The 17,500-nt window shown below is 43.3% G+C and overlaps 3 protein-coding genes across 3 annotated transcripts in view; 2 read left to right on the top strand and 1 right to left on the bottom strand.

The window, feature by feature from the left end:
• si:ch211-269k10.4 (uncharacterized protein LOC100150242 homolog) overlaps positions 1 to 1,393 on the bottom strand; it is a 3,932-nt gene extending 2,539 nt beyond the window's left edge. The window contains exons 1-2 of the mRNA XM_066645903.1: positions 1,261 to 1,393; positions 440 to 488 (exon numbers count right to left, since the gene is read on the bottom strand). The gene's annotated coding sequence lies outside the window, so the exon portion shown is untranslated. The remainder of the gene's footprint in view (positions 1 to 439; positions 489 to 1,260) is intronic.
• Positions 1,394 to 2,867: 1,474 nt separating this feature from the next.
• LOC136710760 (membrane-spanning 4-domains subfamily A member 4D) lies at positions 2,868 to 10,946 on the top strand. The gene is made up of 7 exons (XM_066686565.1): positions 2,868 to 2,957; positions 3,454 to 3,631; positions 4,782 to 4,883; positions 5,020 to 5,076; positions 5,603 to 5,710; positions 8,398 to 8,520; positions 10,062 to 10,946. Exons 2-7 carry the CDS (start codon positions 3,473 to 3,475, stop codon positions 10,089 to 10,091), a joined length of 579 nt encoding a protein of 192 aa, XP_066542662.1. The 5' UTR covers positions 2,868 to 2,957; positions 3,454 to 3,472; the 3' UTR covers positions 10,092 to 10,946.
• A 785-nt stretch (positions 10,947 to 11,731) lies between these two features.
• ptdss1a (phosphatidylserine synthase 1a) overlaps positions 11,732 to 17,500 on the top strand; it is a 16,469-nt gene continuing 10,700 nt past the window's right edge. Inside the window, exons 1-6 of the mRNA XM_066642816.1 lie at positions 11,732 to 12,051; positions 12,497 to 12,588; positions 13,607 to 13,651; positions 14,230 to 14,354; positions 16,042 to 16,200; positions 17,498 to 17,500. The exon at positions 17,498 to 17,500 is cut by the window's right edge and continues 149 nt beyond it. Coding sequence (XP_066498913.1) covers positions 11,870 to 12,051; positions 12,497 to 12,588; positions 13,607 to 13,651; positions 14,230 to 14,354; positions 16,042 to 16,200; positions 17,498 to 17,500 — 606 coding nt within the window. The 5' untranslated portion in view covers positions 11,732 to 11,869. The remainder of the gene's footprint in view (positions 12,052 to 12,496; positions 12,589 to 13,606; positions 13,652 to 14,229; positions 14,355 to 16,041; positions 16,201 to 17,497) is intronic.

Here is a 17,500-nt window from a genome sequence, read left to right as displayed (position 1 = left end):
ATTAATTTATTCAGAGCTTCACATTTTTAACTGTAGTTTATTTATAAACACAATTCAACTCCAAATTCAACAGAAGCAGCTGAATGTTTATATTCTATGCATGAATTATTATTATTAATTTTTAAAATAACACCAGAATTGGCCGAAATTCTCATTTTTACTGAAGGTGCCTGCTGTAAAACTGTGAAACGTGAAAAACAAAAATAGAAAAGTAAAAAAATTTAAAGTGATTCAAAAGCAACTTCAAAACAAAACATCACCGATTTTTTGTTTCACCGTTAATTTTTTAATTTACTGCAGTTTGACGAAAAAGACTAAAGGAACTCTTTAAATAAATTACTGTAAATTAAAAGTTTAAGATTTAAAAATTGTATATTTCATTCATTTTTAATTTACATTTAAATATATGAAAAACAAACAGAAAAATGTAAAAAGTTACCTGCTGCAGACTGAATATTTTTGGAAGCTGCCGTCGTCTTGTGAAAAATCTGCAGCAAATGACAGCTGTCAAATTCCTTTACTTTAAATAATTCCTTTTTTTAATACATTTAAAGTTCATAATTTTTACACAATTCTAACACTTTTGAGCAAAATTAAGTGTTTAATCGGTTTCACTGAAAGTAGTGAAGTGTCACTGAAAATATATTTATTGCCAGTAAATAACTTTAAACATTAGAATAAACATAAATACAACAAAACGTCAATAATGTTTTTGCATCAACTGAACTTTATGGAACATAATAAATATAAACAAACGCACTGAATTAACTTATTTACAGTTATAAATTAATTTAGAGTTAGTGGTAAATACCAAACAGATCAAAAAATTACAGCTAAACTGAAGCCCAATGATAATTAATGGTTTGTCGCTTTATTTGTAGAAATTCAAAGGGTGATGTTTATAGTTTTTTTTAATAAAAGCACACAACCACGATGAATGTTTACAGGGTATTTGTCATTATTTTCACAAACGTTTACACAGACTTTAATAAGTCTCTTGTTGAATGTAAATGATGTTAATTTAACTTCTCTGTTTGAAGTCATGATTTTGAAAATATACAAGTTTAAATGATGTTTAAATGATGTTTAAATGATGTTTAAATGCCTACTAACTTCTATAGAGTTTTATTAGTTGTTTGATCACAGTTTTCTAAACATGTGCAAATCTTAAAATTTAAAAATTAAAAAATTTCTTAGTCATAATTACAGATATTTAATAAAAATTCGGAAACGTATTTGAGATCTGAAAGGCGTACTCACCACGCTCAGTTTCCTGTGTGGCGTCTGGAAGGAAACTCGCATCTGCGCTGACCACGGCTCAGAAACTTCAGGGCGGAACTCAGAGATCTTCGTAAAAAAAAAACAGAAGAGAGAAAAGTGGAGTTTTCTGAAGGGTTTAAAGTCAGTGAGGAGTTCAGGCTTCAATTAGCTGCAGTGGAACAAGTCTCTACTCGAGACGGGGAGAATTTTACACTCCGCCCACCCCTTAACATCAAAGCTAGAACTCTGTCTGGGAACCAATGAAACGTCTATATTTTTGCACACAATGTATTCAACAAAGCTTCAAAAAATTCAGACACTGAAACTCCACCCACATAAAACACCTCATTAAACATAGCTCCACCCACATTTAATTAACGAACATGTGGGAACCCTGAGAACTGATCGAAATATTAGTATTTGAGTCTAAACTGCTCCGCCCACTTTTCCCGGATATTTCCACAACAGACATTTTAATAAAAACATCAGAGGCTACAAAACTCCACCTTCTCAATTAGCTTTTAATCAAACCTTTGCAATGTATCCGCCCATTCATTTGAATAAATATGAATATTTAAATATACCCGAGACAACTATAGACTCCACCCCTTTTTAGTTATTCACCGCCTACTTCTTTGAACGTTAAGCCTTTTAAAGATTAGTAAAATGAGCCCTAAATCTATGAAGCCCAATAGACTTTTTCTTTCCTTTAATTAAGCTTTATTTAGACTATGAAACTCCACCCAGTCTGTGGTTGTTAATTGGAATATAAGCTCCTCCCACTTGTTTGTCTAATACAGGAGACTAATTAGACTGTAATCTCAGTGAGCTGATGCTTTAGACTGTGAGGTAGTTAAATGTCTATTAAATGAGCCTATATTTAACAAAGAAAACCCAGGAACTCGGCTCAAAACCATTCAAAATTGTGCTCTGTTCTAGTCGCAGCCTGTAGTTGTTTGTTGTGAGAGTGTGTAGGGGTTCTTCAGGTGGTTTGGAGGTTGTTCTTTTTCTTATATTTTGCAACAATCCCACAAAACCAAAGCTAATAAAAAAAAACCAAAAACATCTGAATCACTAAATTAGCTCTTGACTTCAGGTGTCTTTTTCTTGTATTTTATCAAGTTTTAAACACACACACACACACACACACACACACACACACACACACACACACACACACACAAAATGGTTAGAATAGCTAGAAATTTGGAATTCCATTCAAATTTAAAGCTGTAAATATCAGCTAAAGCCCCCTAAAGTGTTTGTTCCTGTTTCTGATGTGAAAAGAAACTCATTCGGACACAAACATCAGGTGCTGGAGATTAGTCCTGAACCACAAACACCACTCCAACATATGGGCTGTAGTTCCACCACTCCAGAGAACACGGTTCCACTGTTCCACAGCCCAGGGCTGACGTCAGGGCCTTTAGAGTCCCCTAAAAAGGGTTGCACGGGCAAAAAGAAAATGGTAAAATTGTGACTACAGGAATTGGGCCACTTCCTTTATGAAACTCTGAAACTGCTGTGGCCACAGTCCTTCTCTCTCTCTCTCTCTCTCTCTCTCTCTCTGTGTGTGTGTGTGTGTGTGTGTGTGTGTGTGTGTGTGTGTGTGTTTCTCTATCTCTAAGTTGTCCACACCACAATTTCTGAACTCATCTTTGAGCTGATCTTCATGTTGATGTTCCACTCTGCCTCAGGTACGTGAACGACTCCAGAAATGTTATGTATTTTATACAGTGTGTCTCTAGTTTCCAGCCTCAGGGAGAAAACCGAGTCACATTTATTCAGTTCCTTCATTACTTTAATCATATTTTGACGTATACACTGACTCCTACTCAAGTGCATTACTGATGAAGCTGATCTGGTTTTACTCAGTTGTAATTAAGTTGTATATTTATGTGTTTAAGGGAAACTGTAAAATATATATATAAATAAATTAAACATGACGGAGTGTGTTCTGGGTGAAATCGTGGTGGTAGTGAGTGAAACCCGACGTCTCCCAACACAGATCCACACTTGTATTTTCTCTCCATCAGCACCAACAGTAACCTTCCACTGTTTTTGTGTGGAATGATGATGATGATGATGAATTAGTGGCAACATCAGCTGCATGTCTCAGTTTAAGCCAAAACCTTTTTGCAACTAACACTAATACATTTCTAATGGTATTTTAACGCATATTTCCCCATGTAGTTGTTTGTATTCCAGACCAATGAAGTACTCATTCAAATCCGATGACTGTATGGTCATCACCATCCCCATCCAGAGCATCAGGAATGCTGCAGACGGTCAGCTTTTACCTGAAAACTTCACCTGTGTGTTTAAGGACATGTACAAGGTTTTTCTGAGGGGACGACCGAAGGCCATGGGAGTGAGTCCTGTTACTCTGCTCTTACTTTGGTGAAATCACTGTATTTATAACCGTTATCGTATATTCAGGGATTAGTAAATGTTATAATAAACCTAGGTATATATATATTACTATTTCTGAGATTGTAATAAATTGATTATAATATATTCCCCATGTTACTAGTTTATTTTCCATGTTTGTTAAATTATTTTATTCAGGGAAAGTGCTTTATTTCTTCATCAGATCATTTTACCTCAAGAAATAGTGAAGAAAATAAATCATGAAATAAGTAAAAAGACATGCCACTGAAATTAAGACTGTTCTTCTGAAGGTGAAACGTAAGGCGAAAGTACAGTTCTCCAGAAACTGATAGAAGAATATTTATTACAACAATCTTATTAGGAGAATTATTAGCGATATTATCTAGATTTAGCTTTTTTTTTTTTAACTTCGTGTAGTTAAACTCTTAAAGTTGCACATTTTCCTGTGTGAAATGTTGTATGTTTTTTACACGGTTGGGTTAAGGGTTTTTCTGGTTCTGTTTTTTCTGTCCCACAAAACCGACGCTAACAAAGCGCTAACAGCGCTAAACTACTTTAGCCTTCTCAGAGTGATATGTTTTGCACAGGCAGCTCATTTTAGTAAAAGTGTGTGTGTGTGTGTGTGTGTGTTTGCCTGTTTTTGAGGTTAGTTTTTTAGCACAATATTTTAGCTTTGTTAAATGTTATAAAGAATTACAGGCTAATTATTTACACCTGGTTTTAGCGCCTGTTGTGCTCCTCTGGTATAAATTCAGTACGTCACTTTTTTTCTTCGACGTGAACTGAGTAAACAGGTGAAACAAAATGTATTTTTTAGTGGTCTATATTTCCATTTTGGCCTGCGATAAAATGCTAAAACTTTAAAGAGATAAGTGTTATATTTAGCAGTTAAATATATTAAATCTACAGATTTTTTAAAAATCCCTAATCCCGGTGTGAGCTGTAGATTGCAGGATAGCAGCTAGGACTCTTATTTCTTATTTCAGTGTTGCTGAATGGAACCAGGCGTCTACCTGTATACAACACAGTTATTCTCACTTTATCCAAATGGCTCTTCTGGTGTTTACGTTTGTAGAGGAACCAGAGTCTTCACTGTTTATTTCAGGGTGTGTATTTGTTGTGTATTGCAGGCAGCGCAGATGACCACTGGAGTTTTCATCATGTGTCTTGGAGCTGTTTTTATAACCAAATTCGGCATCGAACACGCCAGGCACATTGCTCCCAGCGTTCTGGTAAAACAACAAAGGCAAAACATGGGCCTAGTGTCACCAAAGAGGGGTTTATACCTCTTTAGTTTAAATGTTTTTAATTTACATCCCTTTACAATTAATGCAAAGTTTTCATTTGATTTTGATTTTTCATTTTCAGTTTGTCGCCTGTGGTATCCTGACGTACGCTGCTGGACACACTCCAGTTATGCCTGTGGTATGTATTTCTATAAACCAAATCAGCCACAAGATTAAAACCACGCACAGGTGAAGTGAATAATGATCTGTTAGAGTGGCGCCTGTCAGGGGGGGAGTGGGATACATCAAGCAGCATGTGTACAGTGATTAGTACATATCCAAACCTTTCTTACGTTCCAAGCCAAACCATCCGTCCTTGGTCCACGTTGGGTCGGTACTGACTACTGCACACAGGGAACACACCGCAGACCTGAGTTCTGGAGACTGACCTCATATTCACCCTCCCAGGGGACCATAGTTTGGAGAAAGTGGTGATGTTTAAACCCAGTCCTGGTGGAGAGGGACACACACTGTTTGAGTCAAGCCGTTGACTGTCCTCCGTCATCATCATTATCATCACTCCATAGAGACTCTGTAGACGGTGAAGGCACTGGGGCAGGTGGAGAGAGAGTAAACTGCTGGGTGTGTGTTGGAGACGTGAAGACGTCTGGTTCTGGTCTGTGTTTACGGTGACTAATATATTGTAAATGTCTTTTTGTAAACAGATGAAAATGTCCTTTGTCTTCAACGTGGTGGCTCTCTTCTGGGCCATCGCCGCCATCATTCTGTGTCCAGTGACTGAAGGTTCACCTTATTCTTCGCCTAATACTAAGGTAAAACCACTCCCTGTAATCATCTCTCAAACCTTTACAGGTAAATTGATAAATGTCATAATAACATTGGCATCGGTTATATTTTTTGGTAGATACAGACACATTCATTAGACAACACCCTCCAGTATAGGTACGCCCCCCACCAGTCCCTGTGGAGTTAGCTCTAACTTTGATAACCAAGCTTTAAAAATCAAACCATGTGTACGCAGCTAACTGCAAAGCATTATGGGATTGTGTTCGTGCACTGAACACTCCTCACAGTATCAGAATCGAGCCGGTCTGACTCCTGAGTCATATATCTATGTTAAACAATGTGACACTAATGGGAAATGTACACATAACTCCATGCCAGTCACTTCCAAACGTAGAAAAAGGCATATGATTTACAGACCTTTATTCCAGTTCAAAAGAGATGCAGAGTAATTTTACTGCTTCTACTGGGCATTTCCCCTTAGGTCTAAAAGAAAATGTATTATAATTAAATAAGCTCTAACTTTCCTAAAGTAGACATTAATCAGAGATCAGGACTTTAAACTTTAGCGAATCGAATGTTAGTTCTGCTAAATTGTGCTGAGAACATTTTAGTAGTTAGTTATTAGTCATTTATAACGTATAGAATGAGGAAACGCTGATATGAGGAAGCACTGAAACAGGCATTAGTTTTCATTTCCTAAACGACAAAAATTAGACTCTGTCATGAAATGCCATTTACCATTTATGTGACTATCACAAATAAGAGTGAGACTGAGTTGTCCCCTAAGTGTCCCCAGTGTAAATTAGGCTTTATACATCTCCTTGTATTTGGAATAGTGAACAGAACAGAATACGGGAGTGAGATGCGTGGATTGAGTGAGATGGGTGGAGGGTTAAGAGTGGGGAGTGAAGAGTGGGGAGTGAATAGTGAAGAGTGAAAGGTGAAGGATGGGGGTGAAGTGTGGAGGGTGAAGAGTGAAAGGTGGGGTGTGAAGAGTGGAGTGTGAAGGGTGAATGGTGGAGTGTGAAGAGTGAAGGGTGGGGTGTGAAGAGTGAAGTGTGGGGCATGAAGAGTGAAGTGTGAAAAGTGGATTGTGAATAGTGAAGGGTGGGGTGTGAAGTGTGGGGTGTGAAGAGTGGATTGTGAAGGGTGGGCTGTGAAGAGTGAAGTGTGGGGTGTGAAGAGTGGGCTGTGAAGAGTGAAGTGTGGGGCGTGAAGAGTGGAGTGTGAAGAGTGAAGTGTGGGGTGTGAAGAGTGAAGTGTGGGGCATGAAGAGTGGAGTGTGAAGAGTGGATTGTGAAAAGTGAAGGGTGGGGTGTGAAGAGTGAAGAATGGAGTGTGAAGAGTGAAGAGTGGATTGTGAAGAGTGGGGTGTGAAGAGTGAAGTGTGGGACGTGAAGTGTGGGGTGTGAAGAGTGGATTGTGAAGAGTGGGCTGTGAAGAGTGAAGTGTGGGGCGTGAAGTGTGGGGTGTGAAGAGTGAAGTGTGGGGTGTGAAGTGTGGGGTGTGAAGAGTGAAGAATGGAGTGTGAAGAGTGGATTGTGAAGAGTGGGGTGTGAAGAGTGAAGAGTGGAATGTGAAGAGCGGATTGTGAAGAGTGGGGTGTGAAGGGTGGGGTGTGAAGAGTGAAGTGTGGCGCATGAACGGTGAAGAGTGGAGTGTGAAGGGTGGGGCGTGAAGGGTGAAGAGTGGAGCGGGAAGTGTGAAGTGTGGGGCATGAAGAGTGGAGTGTGAAGGGTGGGGCATGAAGAGTGAAGTGTGGGGCATGAAGAGTGGAGTGTGAAGAGTGAAGGGTGGAGTGTGAAGAGTGAAGTGTGGGGCATGAAGAGTGGAGTGTGAAGGGTGGGGCATGAAGAGTGAAGTGTGGGGTATGAAGGGTGGAGAGTGTGAAGGGTGGGGTGTGAAGGGTGGAGTGTGAAGGGTGAAGAGTGAAGGGTGAAGAGTGTGAAGAGTGAAGGGTGGGGTGTGAAGGGTGGAGTGTGAAGGGGGAAGAGTGAAGGGTGAAGAGTGTGAAGTGTGAAGGGTGGGGTGTGAAGGGTGGAGTGTGAAGGAGGAAGAGTGAAGGGTGAAGAGTGTGAAGTGTGAAGGTTGGGGTGTGAAGGGTGGAGTGTGAAGAGTGATGGGTGGAGTGTGAAGGGTGAAGTGTGGAGTGTGAAGAGTGAAGGGTGAAGAGTGAAGGGTGAAGTGTGGAGTGTGAAGGGTGGAGTGTGAAGGGTGAAGAGTGAAGTGTGAAGAGTGAAGGGTGGAGTGTGAAGAGTGAAGGGTGAAGTGTGGAGTGTGACGGGTGGAGTGTGAAGAGTGAAGGGTGAAGTGTGGAGTGTGGAGTGTGAAGGGTGAAGTGTGGAGTGTGAAGGGTGAAGGGTGAAGTGTGGAGTGTGGAGTGTGAAGGGTGGAGTGTGAAGGGTGAAGAGTGAAGTGTGGAGTGTGAAGAGTGAAGGGTGAAGAGTGAAGTGTGGAGTGTGAAGGGTGGAGTGTGAAGAGTGAAGGGTGAAGAGTGAAGGGTGGAGTGTGAAGGGTGAAGAGTGTGCATTAATGCTGTGTGAACATATGTGTCTGAGGACGGGGTGCTGCAGGATAGTGGAAGTGTAGTGTGCAGCTTTGTGGAAGTGTGTCGTTGACACTTGTGGGGAATGGCCTGTGGTTTCCACTCGGTCTGTTAGAATGAGGAAGTGAAGGGTGTAGTTATTAGTCCCTGGTCTGCTGCCCCCTGCAGGAGAAGATGTACGTGGGGCTGAAGGCTGTGCTCATCGTGCTGAACCTGCTGGAGTTTTTCCTTGCAGCGGTGATGATCTTTTGGGAAAGTAAAGCTGTCTGCAGAGCGCACTTCAACACCTTGGTAACGTACAACATACTCACCCTGTCACTCACACACTCACCCTGTCACTCACACTCTCACTCTGTCACTCACACACTCAACCAGTCACTCACACACTCACCCTGTCACTCACACATTCACCTTGTAACTCACACATTCAACCAGACACTCACACATTCACCCTGTCACTCACACACTCAACCAGTCACTCACACACTCACCCTGTCACTCACACTCTGAACCAGTCACTCACACACTTAACCAGTCACTCAAACACTCACCCAGACACATAGTCACTCACACATCCCTGTGGTCAGTTTCACACAACCAGACACACATTCACTCCATCCAATGGGGTTTGTGATTGGTCAGATGGCTATTTGCATATTACAAACTTTCACTCTGATGTTAACAGTTAAGGGTGTCATGGTGGAGCAGCAGGTTGTGTCTCTGTCACAGCTCCAGGGTCCTGGAGGTTGTGGGTTCGAGTCCCGCTCCGGGTGACTGTCTGTGAGGAGTGTGGTGTGTTCTCCCTGTGTCTGCGTGGGTTTCCTCCGCGTGACTGTCTGTGAGGAGTGTGGTGTGTTCTCCCTGTGTCTGTGTGGGTTTCCTCCGGGTGACTGTCTGTGAGGAGTGTGGTGTGTTCTCCCTGTGTCTGCGTGGGTTTCCTCCTGGTGACTGTCTGTGAGGAGTGTGGTGTGTTCTCCCTGTGTCTGCGTGGGTTTCCTCCGGGTGACTGTCTGTAAGGAGTGTGGTGTGTTCTCCCTGTGTCTGCGTGGGTTTCCTCCGGGTGACTGTCTGTGAGGAGTGTGGTGTGTTCTCCCTGTGTCTGCGTGGGTTTCCTCCGCGTGACTGTCTGTGAGGAGTGTGGTGTGTTCTCCCTGTGTCTGTGTGGGTTTCCTCCGGGTGACTGTCTGTGAGGAGTGTGGTGTGTTCTCCCTGTGTCTGCGTGGGTTTCCTCCTGGTGACTGTCTGTGAGGAGTGTGGTGTGTTCTCCCTGTGTCTGCGTGGGTTTCCTCCGGGTGACTGTCTGTGAGGAGTGTGGTGTGTTCTCCCTGTGTCTGCGTGGGTTTCCTCCGGGTGACTGTCTGTGAGGAGTGTGGTGTGTTCTTCCTGTGTCTGCGTGGGTTTCCTCCTGGTGACTGTCTGTGCGGAGTGTGGTGTGTTCTCCCTGTGTCTGTGTGGGTTTCCTCCAGGTGACTGTCTGTGAGGAGTGTGGTGTGTTCTCCCTGTGTCTGCGTGGGTTTCCTCCGGGTGACTGTCTGTGAGGAGTGTGGTGTGTTCTCCCTGTGTCTGCGTGGGTTTCCTCCAGGTGCTCCGGTTTCCTCCCACACTCCAAAAACACATGTTGGTAGGTGGATTGGAGACTCAAAAGTGTCCATAGGTGTGAGTGTGTGAGTGAATGTGTGAGTGTGTGTTCCTGCCTTGCGCCCAGTGATTCCGGGTAGGCTCCAGACCCACCGCCTCCCTGAACTGGATAAGGGTTACAGATAATGAATGAAGGTTAACAGTTAAGAAGTGTGACACTGTGCAGTGTTGAAAGTGTGCTCTCTGTGTTTCAGCCCATGATCACACTGAAGCAGGACCAGTGATTGGCCGAGAGCATCACCGTGGAAACTGCAGAGAATCTCAAATAAACTCAGTGCTCAGTGTAGTCTCACCTTTGGCTCATCAGCAGGATGTTCACCATGTGTCCAGACCCTCATCATCCCTCACATCGTCTCAGAACATTACTTAAAATAAAAGGTGTAATTTTGTTTTTTTGTTTTTGCTCCATTAATTTAAAAATGTTCAAAACCTTCAAACTTATTTTTAAACGATATAAAGCACAAATAGAAAATAGTTAAAACAGATGCAGGGTTTGACTCATACCAATACATGCTGTTGTTTTTAGTTCATGTTTGCAGGCATCGTGAGAAGGTGTTACAAACATAATTACAAGCTGTACATATTTCATATATTTTATCTTTGGTTATAAATGTGTGTTACTGAATCAGTATCTCCAATTACTAACACATAATTATTACTTTATTTCTTGTTTTTTCTGTACACTTCTTTAACAAATTTTACCTTTAACTCTGGAGACTTCCTTTGAGAGAGAGAGAGAGAGAGAGAGAGAGAGAGAGAGAGAGAGAGAGAGAGAGTGTTAAAGGTGTGAATTCATTTCCTTTTTTGTGACGTCTTTATTTTCGACCACAGAGAACTGATGTCCAGATAAGAACACAGAAATAAACACCTAAGATAGTGGGCTACAGAAGAGAGAGAGAGAGAGAGAGAGAGAGGAAATACAAAAGTACAAACAACTATTAGAGTTGAGAAAGAAAGAGTAAAGAATTAAAGAAGGACAGAGTCCTGTAATAAAGGTGGCTGTGAACATTATTGTGTCTGTGTGTGCGCAATAAATGTTAAGTTGATGTTTATGTATTTTGTGTGTTTCTAAAATATAATAAAGCTTTAAATAAAGTGAGAAATGTAGCATCATGTTGTTCTTTCATGTAATCTTACATTCATTATTATTAAGTCACTGATTTTTATAGCTGAAAATCCCGTTTCACAAAAAAAAAAGGATTTCCCAGACAACGTTAGCCAGCGCTAGCTAAAGCACATTCTTATTTGACATTCTCTAAAATTAGGCTGGAGTCATCTGGCTAAACTCTACTGCTTTGGTGACCAGCCACTCATAGCACTCACTGAACATGTTTAAATTGTTTAAATTCCTGATAAACACTTTCCAACATTACTTTGTTAGTGAATTTAGCTTTATTCTGGGAAACACTTTTAATCGACCACTCCTATTGAACACTGCCTTAGTGCTATATTCACTGGCTGCATATATATATAATTATTAAATAAATTATAAGTATATATATTATATAAATATTAAATAATTACACATAAATAAAATGACAAAATAAAAAAACAAAATAGTCTGAGGTAAATTCTTAGCGGTCCGTAATTCTGTTGAACACTGTGCAACGCACTTCTGTAATGAACGCGGCTTAGTTGGTTCCCTCTTTGTCCACTCTGCGCATGCGTGTGTATTTAGTATCTCAAATCGCTCCATGTTCCCTATCGAGTGCACTATACATTTTATTGGCCTGTATTTTTCGCATTTAAAACGTACAGTTGATAAAGCAGGAATAGCATAAATAAATTACACCTCATATCAGGCAAATACAGAAATAGAAAATAGTCAAAGCCGTGATTGTTATGACCTACATAGCGCACTCTGTAGTAATCAGGAAGAGGATGGGAACACGCCCAGGGTCAGGTCCTGCTCTGCACGGTTCTGAATGTGTTATTGTGGCTGTGTCCGGGCTTGGATTCCCGTGTTTTCTCCGTTGGGGTTTGTTTGTGTTTGTGTTTATTTATGTTTGTGTCTAGAATGGCAGCCCGGACTCTGAGTAAGAACGACGTGAACTACAGGCTGCATTTCCGCATGATCAACGAGCAGCAAGTGGAGGACATCACCCTCGACTTCTTCTACAAACCGCACACCATCACCCTCCTGACCTGCACCTTACTGAGCCTCATGTACTTCAACTTCACCCGGTCAGGACACACACACACACCCCATCACACACACACAGTCCTTTCCAGAGAAAGCCTCTTTAAGCTGGGGGTGGGATCTCTGACCTCGCTGCTGTTGTTTCACTGGGATTTTTCATTGTGTGTGTGATCTCTACAGAAATGTATGAAGTGAATTGAGGCTCTTTGGAGCTGCTGCACATGATCCTCAGGTCACGATGCTCGATTCCAGGCGTGGGCTAAAGGGGTATAACGCCCTGGGGCGATGGAGCTCCACCCTGTTTTTCTGGGATGAGCTTGGCCTGGTCTAGTGATGCAGGATTAATGATTATGAGGCTGAAGGCCATCAGACCTTCACAGAAATGTTCCAGTCTCTAGTGTAACGTCCCCTCAGAAGGCTTCATGCAGGGCCCTGTTACCCTAATCTTCCTCTGTTTGCCTCTGTTGTGTCCTGTTGTGTTGTGTGCAGAGATGACAGTAACCAGGACAGTAATCTCCGGGTGGGGATCATCGTGGTCATCTCCTTTTTCTTGGTCCTCAGTGTGCTGGCCTTCCCCAATGGTAAGAGCCTCCGTCGTCCTGCTGCGGAAATTAAAACTAATTCGATTACACGTCTTTACGAGAATAAAGCTCTACAACATCTCTGTAAACCACTGGGTTCACACACACACACACACACACACACACATGACCACTGGCCCCCTCCCTGCCCTCGTCACATGACACGGTGACCCAGCCCGCTGTCTCTCGGCTGATGTGACAGACCTGGGCTCTGTGCCGCCGTGTTGAGCTGTGGAAGGAGGTGGAGGTGGACGTCACGTGTCTCGGAGGAAGAAGGGGCACAGTGTGTGTTGGGGGCTCAACTAACAGCTAATGATGAGGAACACCCCTAAATACAGCAAGTAAACAAACAAGTACTAATAGTGCACAGGGGAGTTCTCTGAAGATGTCACTAGTGATGCTTTCCTGCTTCATGTTACCTACTCTACGGGTCTCTACTGGTCTCTACTCTCTGTTTAGTCCCTGGTCCCTGGATGGTTTTCCACTCCCAAAGCCCGCCCCCCCCCCATCTGGTGTCATCTCAAACCCCTGTCTCTAAAGGGAACAGCTGCCTTTGAAAACGTTTGTTCCTTCCTTGTTGCAGTATTCTTTCGTCGGCCACCGATCCAAGGAGCGTTTGAACCTCTTCAAAAGACCACGGCGTCATTTTACGAGCTGCCGTCGTGAGTTGAATAAAAACAAACGTGATCTCTGCTGCAGCTGGAGATTTTACAGATGGAGAGTTGGTGCTGGTCGTCTGCGTTGCGTGGCGTAGAGTGTCGACTCTCTCTGGACGATCAGCGCTCTGCAAGGTTTACACGCCACGGTTTAGTCCCTACTCGACTCGCTCTGAACCACGAGAGAACAGCCACTAAACAAGAACCCGCTTCCAGAACCAGGACCCGATTCACCCGGTGGGCACAGTAGAGTAGAGTACAGTAGAGTAGAGTACAGTAGAGTAGAGTAGGGACCTTGCAGTGGGAAAGTGCCATAGTTTTCACTCGACAATTTGAAACTCACTGTTGTTTTTCTTGATCAGGTCCGTTCACCAGACCACACCCGGCGTTGTGGAGAATAGTGTTTGGTAAGTGGTGTTTGCTGAATTTACTTTGAACATTACCACCACATATCAGAGTGATTCCTTTGTTGTCCGGGAAATGATTCTTTAAAAGAGAAAGAGACGTGCTTTGTGTTTGACATTAAATTGATGTCTGAGGAATGATGCCTATTTATCTGGCTACTTTCCTTCCCAGTGTTTGTAACTGTCCCCGTTACCGTAGCTCCTTGAACTCCTTAAAGTCTTTTACAGCAACCACAGCATCAGTCTCAGTTGGTGCTTAAAGCAACACTATGTAGTATTTTTACCTTATTATTACAGCTTCAAAATCACTGTGATGCTCCACTGAGCTGTAATACGGAGAATAGAGCCTCGGATGTTGCCATTCTGGGCTTAGAAATTGCACTGTGAAACTTGTGGAGGAGGGTAGGAAAACAACTGTCTCCTCCCTACACTCTTTAGCTGTAGGGGGAGCCCTGGAGCAAAAATAGCAGATCTTACCTAAGGTTCATTTAAAGTTACTGTAAGTGATTAGTGACGTTTTTCTGTTGGACGCTGGTGTGAATCCTAAGTGACTGAAATGCAGCGTTTTGATTGGTTGTCAGGTCTGAGCGTGCTCTATTTCCTGTTCCTGGTGTTTATCACCTTCCTGAACTGGGAGCAGGTGAAGGCGCTGATGTACTGGCTCGACCCCAACCTCCGCTACGCCAAGAGAGAGGCTGACGTCATGGTAACAACAAACAAACAACAACATGCAAAAACACATTCATAAACGACACATAAACATGCTCAAATAAAAATACACAAATAAACAGCGAGAAAACAATGTGTACATTCGCTATCTGTTTGTCTCTGGGTGTTTGTGTACCTCTCTTTTACAAATTCAAGATCTTTATTGTTGTGACAATGTTACATTTGCGTTGTCAAAGCATTAAACTGCACACAAAAACTAATTTGTTAAAAAGTAAATAAGAGAAAGTTAGTTATTAAATGCATATAATAAGAAGAATAAAACACTCACACTTACGGACACTTTTGAGTTTCCAATCCACCTACCAACATGTTTTTTTTTTTGGAGCGTGGTAGGAAACCCACGCAGACACGGAGAACACACCACACTCCTCACAGACAGTCACCCGGAGGAAACCCACGCAGACACGGAGAACACACCACACTCCTCACAGACAGTCACCCGGAGGAAACCCACGCAGACACGGAGAACACACCACACTCCTCACAGACAGTCACCCGGAGGAAACCCACGCAGACACAGGGAGAACACACCACACTCCTCACAGACAGTCACCCGGAGGAAACCCACACAGACACAGGGAGAACACATCACACTCCTCACAGACAGTCACCCGGAGGAAACCCACGCAGACACAGAGAGAACACACCACACTCCTCACAGACAGTTACCCGGAGGAAACCCACACAGACACAGGGAGAACACACCACACTCCTCACAGACAGTCACCTGGAGGAAACCCACACAGACACAGGGAGAACACACCACACTCCTCACAGACAGTCACCTGGAGGAAACCCACACAGACACAGAGAGAACGCACCACACTCCTCACAGACAGTCACCCGGAGGAAACCCACGCAGACACAGAGAGAACACACCACACTCCTCACAGACAGTCACCCGGAGGAAACCCACACAGACACAGGGAGAACACACCACACTCCTCACAGACAGTCACCCGGAGGAAACCCACACAGACACAGGGAGAACACACCACACTCCTCACAGACAGTCACCCGGAGGAAACCCACACAGACACAGGGAGAACACACCACACTCCTCACAGACAGTCACCCGGAGGAAACCCACGCAGACACAGGGAGAACGCACCACACTCCTCACAGACAGTCACCCGGAGGAAAACCCACACAGACACAGAGAGAACACACCACACTCCTCACAGACAGTCACCCGGAGGAAACCCACGCAGACACAGGGAGAACACACCACACTCCTCACAGACAGTCACCCGGAGGAAACCCACACAGACACAGGGAGAACACACCACACTCCTCACAGACAGTCACCCGGAGGAAACCCACACAGACACAGGGAGAACACACCACACTCCTCACAGACAGTCACCCGGAGGAAACCCACACAGACACAGGGAGAACACACCACACTCCTCACAGACAGTCACCCGGAGCGGGACTCGAACCCACAAGCTGCAGGTCCCTGGAGCTGTGACAGAGACACTACCTGCTGCTCTACTGTGCCGCAAGAAAGGAAATGTTATGCTGTAATTTCTAAGATAACTAGAAAATTTGTTTAATATATTTTCACATATATATTTACAGAAATATCCATGTGTGCATGCACGCGTGTCTCATAGTGACCTCACACACTCTTTTCTCTCTCTCTCTCTCACTCTCACTCTCAGGAGTACGCAGTGAACTGTCATGTGATCACCTGGGAGCGAATCCTGAGTCATTTTGACATTTTTGCCTTCAGTCATTTCTGGGGCTGGGGGATGAAGGCTCTGCTGATCCGCAGTTACGGACTCTGCTGGACCATCAGCATCACCTGGGAACTGACAGAGGTACAGCGCCCCCTACTGCTCACTGTCCACTGATTAATTAAGCAAGGTCAGGGCTAATTAAAACAGTAGTTATTAAAAGAAAAACCGTGCAGTGTTCTGGGTGTCAGAGCTTCTGTCTGTTTCATTCAGGAACGACAAAGCGGTCAGATTTTATCTCCTCCGTGCTGTACCTTATAAACAGCACAAAACGTAAGGAAGTGTGTGATTGTTACAACAAAGAAATAATCTACCACACACTTTTTTTAGCTATGTTTAGGAAACAAGGTAAAAAAGAGATATTCAGTTTTATTAACATTATTTATGACTGACTGCACTATGAAATGACAGACTGCACCTTTAATGGTGTGGGGTGGATGCTGGTGGGTCGTGAATAATCAGCTGAATGTAATTGTTTGACAGTAATGAGTCTCTGACCTACTTCACTCAGTCACCGATGAAGCAGATTTCCTAAAGTCCACCTCATGCCCCGTTTTTAAAAAATGTCATCCCTCTCTTTCTTTTTTACTCTCTCTCTCTCTCTTTCTTTTTTCTCTCTTTCTCTGTCTCTTTCACTCTGTCTCTTTCTCTCTCTCTTTTCTCTCTTTCTCTCGGTCTCTCTTTCTCTCTCTCTTTTCTCTCTCTCTCTCTTTCTCTCTCTCTGTCTGTCTCTTTCATTCTCTCTCTCTCTCTCTTTCACTCTGTCTGTCTGTCTCTTTCTCTCTCGGTCTCTCTTTCTCTCTTTCTTTTCTCTCTTTCTCTCTCTCTTTCTCGCTCTCTCTGTCTCTTTCATTCTCTGTCTCTTTCATTCTCTCTCTCTCTATCTGTCTCTGTCCCTTTCTCTCTGTCTCTTTCTTTCTCTCTCTCTTTTCTCTCTTTCTCTCTCTCTTTCTCGCTCTCTCTGTCTCTTTCATTCTCTGTCTCTTTCATTCTCTCTCTCTCTCTATCTGTCTCTGTCCCTTTCTCTCTGTCTCGCTTTCTTTCTCTCTCTCTCTGTCTCTGTCCCTCTCTCTCTCTCTCTCTCTCTCTCTCTGTCTGTCTCTTTCATTCTCTCTCTCTCTGTCCCTCTCTCTCTCTCTGTCTTTTTCACTCTCTGTCTCTTTCTCTCTCTGTCTCTCTTTCTTTCTCTCTCTTTTCTCTCTTTCTTTCTCTCTCTCTTTTCTCTCTTTCTCTCTCTCTCTTCTCTCTTTCATTCTCTCTCTCTCTCTCTTTCTTTCTCTCTCTTTTCTCTCTTTCATTCTCTCTCTCTCTCTCTCTCTCTCTGTTTCTCTCTCTGTTTCTGTCTCTGTCCTCTGTCTCTCTCTCCCCCCCTCCTCTGCAGCTC

Source organism: Hoplias malabaricus, chromosome 1 (assembly GCF_029633855.1).
Source record: "Hoplias malabaricus isolate fHopMal1 chromosome 1, fHopMal1.hap1, whole genome shotgun sequence".
NCBI lineage: Eukaryota > Metazoa > Chordata > Actinopteri > Characiformes > Erythrinidae > Hoplias > Hoplias malabaricus.
The sequence above is the reverse complement of the archived record's forward strand: the minus strand, read 5'-3'. Positions and strand labels throughout refer to the sequence as shown.

Excerpts from the sequence above, each read along its gene's own strand:
- LOC136710760 (XM_066686565.1), top strand. The coding sequence starts at position 3,473 with ATGAAGTACTCATTCAAATCCGATGACTGTATGGTCATCACCATCCCC. Across the intron at positions 5,077-5,602 it reads ACACTCCAGTTATGCCTGTG|ATGAAAATGTCCTTTGTCTT; the intron begins GTATGTATTTCT and ends TTTTGTAAACAG. Across the intron at positions 5,711-8,397 it reads ATTCTTCGCCTAATACTAAG|GAGAAGATGTACGTGGGGCT; the intron begins GTAAAACCACTC and ends TGCCCCCTGCAG.